The sequence below is a fragment of the Limanda limanda genome, chromosome 11 (genome assembly GCF_963576545.1).
Source record: "Limanda limanda chromosome 11, fLimLim1.1, whole genome shotgun sequence".
NCBI lineage: Eukaryota > Metazoa > Chordata > Actinopteri > Pleuronectiformes > Pleuronectidae > Limanda > Limanda limanda.
This window is the reverse complement of record NC_083646.1, coordinates 2,680,913-2,689,990: the sequence shown is the minus strand read 5'-3', so window position 1 is coordinate 2,689,990 and position 9,078 is coordinate 2,680,913. Positions and strand designations below refer to the sequence as shown.

General features: G+C 43.7%; 1 protein-coding gene across 1 annotated transcript; it reads right to left on the bottom strand.

Annotated features, from left to right (window-relative positions):
• Positions 1-5,555: 5,555 nt before the first annotated feature.
• On the bottom strand, positions 5,556-8,446 carry arl4aa (ADP-ribosylation factor-like 4aa). Its single transcript, XM_061080639.1, has 2 exons — positions 8,233-8,446; positions 5,556-7,007 (listed from the first exon to the last, which is right to left on the bottom strand). Exon 2 carries the CDS (start codon positions 6,924-6,926, stop codon positions 6,324-6,326), a length of 603 nt encoding a protein of 200 aa, XP_060936622.1. The 5' UTR covers positions 6,927-7,007; positions 8,233-8,446; the 3' UTR covers positions 5,556-6,323.
• Positions 8,447-9,078: the final 632 nt, after the last annotated feature.

Sequence of the window (9,078 nt, the reverse complement as noted above, 5' to 3'; positions counted from 1 at the left end):
ATTGACAAAGCACATAAAACAGGTGGGAGTAACTGTAAAACCATAAAACCTACTGATATGTTACCAGAGCACATGTGTGAGACAGCTCTCCTCCATTCATCATGTTGTTCTTGTGTGCAAACACCAAACGTGACGTAACACTGTAGGAATGATGCTAATCCACAATCTGTACGACTACATAGATAAGAATACTGGTGCCTACATTATTTCTCACGGAGAAATAAGATAAAAATGTTTCCCTGGAATCACAACATCACCGAATCGTTTTAAAATCTAAAACAAATAAGCATGTGAACGTGGGCGTGAGTCTGCGTCTGTGGAGCTGGAGTTCCTCTGGCACCGCTCCCTCTGTCTCCTGGTTCCTGAGGATTAATCAAACCAGCTTCTATTCTCTGCGCCAAAAGAAAAACAGGAGTGCACTTCTCTCGCTCTTCAAACAGCGAGTCCCTCCTCCTCCTCCTCCTCCCCCCCGCTCCCCTTGCAGGTGGCCCCCTTCTCCGCTCCGAGCACGGCTGCAGGCCCGCGGGAGGAATTCACATGTAAATAGGCCACTTGCTCTCAGTAGACTGAGGGAAGAAGAAGAAGAAGAAATGGCGTCACGATAACCTTGCATAATAAGCAGACTGGGAGTGTGCACGTTCTGAAGCGTCTCCTTTGTACGTGCACGACAGGATACATCTAAAAACTCAGCAGAAGAAGAAGCCAACAACCCTCTGGAGGTGGGATTGTGGGAAAGTGCAGACTGAAAACCTCTGATGGGCTTTTTAAATGACGGCTTCTTCTTCTTAACAACACAAATGTGTATTTATTCAACTCCAGAGGAGGTTTACCAAAGGGTTAAAGGTCAAAAAGGTCATGCACCTTGTGGAGGACCTCAAACAGCCCTTTTAGCTCTTATTTATTTTGACCTTATTTCCAAATAAGCACGATTCACCTCTCACCTCAGTTCCTCCAGACAACTGGTTCCAGTATGTGTGTTCTCTTTGTTTTCCCCAGTTTTCAGAAACCTGCTGTTTTCTAACATGGAAGATTAAAAACCTCTGGAGAATGTCAGTTTAGCCTTTAGATTTATAATTTGTCTTTTCCTTCCTCTGTCTCAAGGGAAAAGTTGTGACATAATTTAATTCTTCATTCAAACAACCACAGCTCTAGTCAGTGTTTGACAGCAGCTCTGGGGCTAAGACTCATGGGACGTGTTGTTTTTGAATGCTAACAAAAGAATGATTCTGGTATCCTGAAGAAAAATGAAACACACACACACACAGACACACACACACAGACACACACACAGTTGCCAGAACAGTAACGATCCTCTTCGGTCCTCCTGGGTGAGAGCAGGGAACAGAGCAGTGTTGGAACAGGAGGCCGGACTTGGTTTTGGCAGCTTCAGCGACACAGATATCCACATTGTTTGTCCTCGGCTCCCCAGTCCTCCCGTCTGCGTGAGCTTTCTAATCCCCGACATACCTGGGACATCACACACACACCCACTAAACACACACTGCTGACAAAAAGACAGGTTTTTCCTTATGTTGATAGTCGAAAAGTATTGAAATGTGACTTTATCTTCATTTTATTCTTTGTTTTCAAGCCAGAAACGTCTTGTTTTCTCCTGAAACAACTTGTAGTGGCTCGATTATTATGTTACATTAGTGATGTTTGTTTTAGGAGTTAATATTAAAGCAGAAATTTGTTTTGAGCAGTTTTTATGACAGCTGATCTTGAGGAGGTGAAGCTTGGCATCACCCCGGGAGCCTCAGGGTGATATTCATTTTCTGCAAAGATTAATATTGGCGATAGTGACTGTTGGAGCACGTTCAAGATTTTGGATGAACAAGAAAATCTCCCGGTTGAGTCATCGTGTTATGAAACATCAGCCGTCCTTGATTAAAATGTAAAAAGCAACCCGAGTCCACTTGTAATTCCCGGGAATCCAATTACAGAGCCTCCTGTTATCTGTCATGCGCTGCCAGCGGCTGCTTCATGTTTTGTAAGAACTTGCACATTTGGAATTTTCAGTGCGGTCATTTCTGGAAAATGATGCTGGATGAATTCAGAAAGTGTGGCGTCATGTTTTGTTCTTGATGACAGTGGATTCCTCCATCAAGGCCCAACAGTCCCCTTATGAAACGTTTAAATCCGTTAGATCCGGGTCTTTCAGTTGGATCTGCACCAAACTGCACAAACTCATAAATATCAATCCCTTAAATAATCGTTTTCTACCATGAATAATTCCCTGGGAAAGTGGAGAAAATGTCAAAATAAGTGAATAACATTCCCATCTCTCAATCTCTGGATTCATGCCTTAATTTATCGAATTCTCTCTTCCATCCTTCCACTAAGTTTGGTGGAAATCCATTGAGTAGTTTTTGTGTTAATCCTGCAGACACACAAGGAGCTGAAGTGATTTAAACCTGCAGCTTTGTTCCTGTTCCTCGTTCGACGCCCTGATGGTTTGTGCTCCTGCAGTAAACTCAGGGAGTGTCCGGGTTGAGAAACACGACGTTTATCTCTGGGAGTAAACTTTGACATTTACAGCCAGCAGCTCCTCCCACTTCACAGCTTACATGTTGTTAAAAAAACAAACTCACATTGCTTCACACGTCTTCACCAAACACACACACACACACAAACACACACACAGAACATTTTGTACAGTAGAGAAACAAAGTGTCCGAACCTGAAGAGAAACTCAGACACAAACTGCTGCTCCTGAGCTGCGTTAAAGACACAAAGTCTGGGATTCTTCTCTGGATGAGCTGCTCCGAACAACACATGCACTGCACTGGGCTTTTATTTCATGTCGCTGAAAGCCTCTCGGTGCTAATGGGTTAATGGACGGCCCCTGGACAAGAGGTTTATTCACCCTAATCCACCTCACACCGAGGATTTCAGCAGAGCAAGGAGGGATAAAGGGCGGAGGGGGAACAGGAGAGAAACGTTACAGCAGCACTGGGCGGCTTTTTATACTTTAAATCAGAAGCTTCACACTGATTTCAACTTTAACTTCCACTCACGATTTATGTTTATGGTTTTAATCTAATTTAGGTGAGCGGGTTCGATCTCCTGTGTGGAGCCGACCCACTTTCAGACGTGAACTCTGGAAAAATTGGGTCAAGACAGTTTGTCTTTCGGTTTTGAAGCAGCAGCAGCAGCAGGAGGTTGAATCCTCGTTCACAACAACAGGAACATACAGGTGAGGGGAGGAGCTTGGGTGGAATATGCAGGAGGAAGGAAACGAAGTATGAATCCAACAGTGGAAATCAGGGTTTTGCTTTGTTTATGTTTATCTCATCGTCTCTCCAAGTTGACGTCTGTATGGATCCTGGTTTTCACCCTGAGATATTTTTATTATTCACATCTGTCACGTGTGAGAAACGTCAACAACACGTTAATATCAACATTAACTGACTCGTAGGAGGCTTCAACAACAACATGTGATCCCTGCAGCTTGATGCCCTCCCTCCTGAAAACACCTTTGTTGCTTTAACACGTAAATGTGATTACGGTGGTTTCAGACTCGCCATATTTTTGTTAGACCCGTTAGGCCGAGTCAGCGAAAGCACAGCACAAGTGAGGGAACAGGATTTATGACTCCGAGAGCCAATAATTAACAGTAATCCTCTGGAGGACTCCTCCAGCAGATGTACGGAAATGACCAGAGGTAAATAAACATCGAGCTGACTCACTCACACTCACACACACACAAAGACTCTCTCACACACACACACAGACACACACACTGATAGCTGAAAAGGAAGTAGGGGAAAAGTGTGAGTTTGCTTTTCTTTGCCCTTTGTGTTTCCTTCCTCCACTCGGTAAAACAAAGTCCAGAAAGAGACACCTGCGCTTCCCGACACAAAAACACGATTCATCAACATCTGACACACACACACACACAAGGCATTCTGGGGCGATCAGCTGCCATGTGACCACAGCGCCGCGGGTTCGAGTCCAGCCAGGACCCCTGCCGCTTATCATCCGCTCCACATAGCCCCTCCTCCCCCCCCCCTCCGCTCTGAAACCACAACAGAATACTTCATCCGAGTCGTGGCGCAGCTCCGAAATCTGACAAATGTGTGAAATCCAGAGTTACAGACGTGTCAATTCTTCTATTTTTAAATGCATGACATCGCTCCTAAGATTCCGAACCACACCCCCCCACATCAAAGCTCATAATTGTCACACTGAACTGGGGCAGATATTTTTATGGTGAGTTCTGTTTGGTGATTCAGCCAAACTGGTAATCTGCTTCACACCCTGGCTGTAGGAGGCCGGCAGCTGCGACGGCCGGTTTGAGCTTCACACTCATTAATTGTTTCAAAGGGACGTGAGAGAAGCAAATGGTGTCAGAGCAGACTCACTCCTAAAGAACCCGGTAATGCCCCTGGATGCTCCTGCCCCAGCCTGTTGTACTGGGTCCTCCAGACTGCCCCGACAACATTTTCTCCTCGGCCTGTTTGTGCTGTGACGCCTCAGCGCTGCTCTTAACCCTTCACACAGCGGCAGCTCCGGTAGAGACACGTTTGTTTAGAGCTTAAAACCTGCACCTGCTGATATTCACCACATTACATAACAGGCAAACACTGGAGCACAGCAGATGGGTTTGATGGGGAAAAGCTACAGTAGAAGAAGCCAAGTTTTTGTTCATGCAGCGCTCCACATGCACGTAGACACAGTCACTCGAAGGGAGCTGCGAGTTCTGGGTGCAGCGTGAGTGTGTCGACACAAGCGTTGAGCAAGGCACTTAAAATGAAAGCAAGACATGATAATTAGAGGCCAGAGGGGCATGAAGTGTTCTCCTCAGAAAAGCCATGAATCAAAATCTGATGCAACTGAACAGTAACGTGACGTCAGCAGTTCAGCAGAAAAGGGATGTTTATATATATATATATATCTATATATAAATAAAATCTTAATAATCAGATTCTGCAGTTTGAAATAATCTCAAACTCTCACATGAATTGAAGATTAAATATTACCTTTAGAGATGTCACCTTTCATTTAAACTTCAAAGATTCATTCCACCGTGGAGGGAAAAGTTCATATTCAAACTGTAATGACCAGTTTAAATTTAAAATCTAAAGTCTAGAAGAGCATCAGACTGTCTGAAGTAGTTTATATCGTGATCCAGCAGGGGGCACTCATTATCAATATTGACCTATTCCATACTTTCTTGTTAATATACTATCAGCAAAGTAAGTTGGTGACGTTTTGGTACGAAAATGTTGGACATTAGCAGCGAAACTGTCCTGAACAAGAATCACCACTGCAAAAATTACCAATAATCGACCACTGAGGTCATTGCGAACTATTTTCTATAATCGATTAAATAGATCCTATGAATATTTTCTGGTTTCTTTGCTCCTCTAATGACAGTTTAGTGAAAATCTTTGATTTATAGACTAAACAAGACGTTTGAAGACATCTTGAGGGTTTGTGGAAAACATATCTCTCCACCATTTTCTGGAACAACCAACTAATCGTTAATCGCAGCCTTGTACCTGATTTTCTTGAATAGCGCAGTGGACATTATAACAGCTACCAATGTCAACTTTGTTCTATATCTTTTATTGAGCAAAACTTAATGCATATATGTCTAAGGACAATATGGCCGACGAGGAGCAGCCTTACCGTACAGCAGAATCTGTCGCATTTTGCCCAAACATTTCTTGTAAAGTCCAACACAATATTCTCTATTTAAAGACTGTAAACTTCATTTTAAGAAGTGATAATCTAAAGTGCGTTTTTAAAAAATCAACAGATACAGTATTAGACAGCAAGCAAGTCCATAGTAATGCGGCAATGCGAGATAATACTATTCTTCCTCAAAGAAAGTCCAGTGTAAAAAAAAAATTTACATCATAGAAAACAGTTCATAGAAAACTTGCGTTCGTCTCTCTGGCCCCCCCTGGTGTTACGATGTGGAATCATGAACCAAAGCAAAACCTTCAAAAAGTCCAAACCTTCTCTTAAATTATTTTTGGTAATACTTTTTGGAACAGCCTCTATCTCGTTAAACATAACACCACCCTTAGCACAACTTCCACCACCTTTCCAAACCCCCGAACCCTCCGTTAATCCATATAAACTCTTCATCACATATCCACACATGTCCACAACCTTCTCGTCTTCATACTGTATTCCTTTACGTGTCACTTCCTCGTCAACAGCATCAACACAAGACCACGGGCGGGAATCCTAAAAGTCACGGACTGATAAAACTCAGCGTGTCGAGTGGAAGCTCGATTCCACCCGGGAGACAATCCTTTACGTTTCCTTCACATAAAAACAGAAGACAAGTTCGTCTCGGGACAAAACAGTTATCTCTTTTTCTTCTGCTGCCGAAGCATCTTCCTCCTTTTCTGGATCATGTCGGTGAGTCTTTCCAGGCCGTCCCGGAGTCCGTCTCCGATGATGGCACAGGCCGGCTGCAGGTGCCACGGAGTCGCCGGGCCCAGCTCCTTCAGCGCCAGCAGCTTCTCCAGCTCGTCCAATCCCAGCGAGTGTCTCAAGTCCTGTTTGTTGGCGACGACCAGCAGAGGCACCCCCTGGTTCTCGGAGGTCTTGGCGATCTTATGGAGCTCCGTTTTGGCCTCCTCCATGCGCTCTGCGTCCACAGAGTCCACCACGAAAATGATGCCGTCCGTGCATCGCGTGTACGACTTCCACAGGGGGCGGAGCTTCTCCTGACCGCCGACGTCCCAGAAGTGGAAGGTCGCGGTCCGGTGGCCGCCGAGAGACACTTTCACCTTCTCCGCATTGAAACCTTTGGTGGGAACCGTGTTCACGAACTCGTTGAACTGCAGCCGGTACAGAACGGTGGTCTTCCCCGCCGAGTCCAGCCCGAGGATGGCGATGTGAAACGACTGGAAGATCGGGATAGTGGAAAGGAAGCTAGGTTGTTCCGACAATCCATTCCCCATCTTTCCTCATGGGGAAGGATTTGAGATGAGGGAGGTTTGATCCAAAGAGTCGCTTGTATTCCACAATGATTCAGCAATTACCTGAAAACACACAACACCTGTTATTGTGGGTGAAACACAGAAGAAGCAGCATTTAAAAAGTGAGACAATGCAACAGTGACGTGAGAAACCACAGCGGCTGGAACCACCAGCAACAACTGAGATGATGTAAGTTACACAAACAAACACACAACAAGCGTCTGCTCGCACAGCTGCAGCAACACACTCTTTAAGTCACGATTGTGTCAGGGCCTCAACAAGCAACACACTCTCGCTTCAGAGCTGGATTAAACAACATCATGGGATTTGTGTCGACCACAGTTGACACACAAATAAAGTTCACATCAGCTTTTAGGCAACTTTTACCTCAGATTTAGGTTTTCAGAAGGAAAAGAACATTGATCAAGCAACTGAATGACGACAGATAAAGTCCGGGACTCGATTTTAAACCAAAAAGAAAGCTGAAAGTGTGTGGAGACCAAACCAGAGCTCAGGAAAGCAACAACAATATAGTTTATACATTTGACAATCTAGAACAACTTCATAAAATGAATACTAATCCTGTTTATTGACTCCTGGTTGTGTAAACAGATAAAGGATAATGAACACATTCATTCTTAAAAAACTTTATATGCTGATGATGTGGTGTTTTAAACTTATTCAGCCGCCCTCTAGTGGTAATAAAAACCTTATTAGAGTACAGACGGTATTTGCTGTTGAGGAAATGAAACTGAAGCAAGGACAACATGTCAGGACACTTGAGGAATAACAACAACGTGTCAATGAGAAATATTAAACACTTATTAACGTGAACATCTTTATCTGTTCATGTCACACCCAGAACAAAGTCCACACGTGTGTCATCAACGCAGCCGGAAACACAACGAGGAAGAGACTGTATAAAACACGATATAACCTGGATCTACTATGATATATTCACAATATGATCAATACTATCATGACATTACTCCAACAGTACCTAAAGTAGTACTTCTACACACTTCATATTACACCACCAGTAACATTAGTGTGTTCATTTTAATTCTACATAGTAAATAATGTTCTTAAAGGACCAAAATGTAGAGAATGAAATGAATAGTATTAAGGTTTTATTCCTGTTAGGCCCTGTTGGTGGTACTACTGTAATAAAACACGTTGAATTGTATATTACAGATTCAACTGTGTGTGTGTTGTGTTTGTGTATGAATAAATACACAAATAGACGTGTGAGGTGGAATCGTGCATGTCCATTGAGCAGGTCACTTACCAGAGACTGATCTGAGGACAGTCCTCGGTCCTCGGTCCTCGGTCCTCTGCAGCGGCTGCACCTGGAAAACCAACCCGGGATCCGGCGTCTGGTGTCGGGTCACGTCCTCGCAGACAGGTCGCTGAGGACCGGAGACAGTGAGACAGCGGGTCGGTGAGACAGACAGAGACAGAGAGAGAGACAGACACACACACGCAGCCGGTGTCCTCTGCGTCCAGCGTGCTTCTGCAGCCGAGGACTCTGCTGCTGGGAGTCGGCTCCCAGGCCACGCCCACACAGACACTGCGGACGGCTGTGATTGGTCCGTGTGCCCGCCTCTCTCCCCGCTGATTGGCTGACAGGGGGTGTCAGTTAGAAGTGTGACGCGTCTGCCCCGGGATCACCTGTTGCTCAAGCGTCTCGTCACACTTCACTTTTATGAGTTTTCATTTGAAAATTATGTATATTATATATTACATAAGGTACTTATACTACACTGTAAAATAAACCCTTAAAAGATTCTCTCTTCAATTTCAAATCCCGTCTCAAAACCCATATTTTAAAATCAAACAATTTTAATACATTTTATTTAAAAAAAAACATTATCCAAACATTTCCTACTTATTTTCCTGTCAATCAAAAAATCATATATTTACTTTGCCAACAATATTGATCAGGAAAATAGACTTGAAGTAGTAGATCTATTAAATAGGGATTATATGTTAGATTATTTATTATTAGTTGAACATTAATTTAAAAGTAGAAAAGAGCTGTATTTCAATTATTAGACCTGCAATAAATGATTATTTTCAAAAAAATCAGCATTTCTGTAGAAGTCTACTCCCATGTTCTAATCATCTTTTATAA

Excerpts from the sequence above, each read along its gene's own strand:
- arl4aa (XM_061080639.1), bottom strand. The coding sequence starts at position 6,926 with ATGGGGAATGGATTGTCGGAACAACCTAGCTTCCTTTCCACTATCCCG.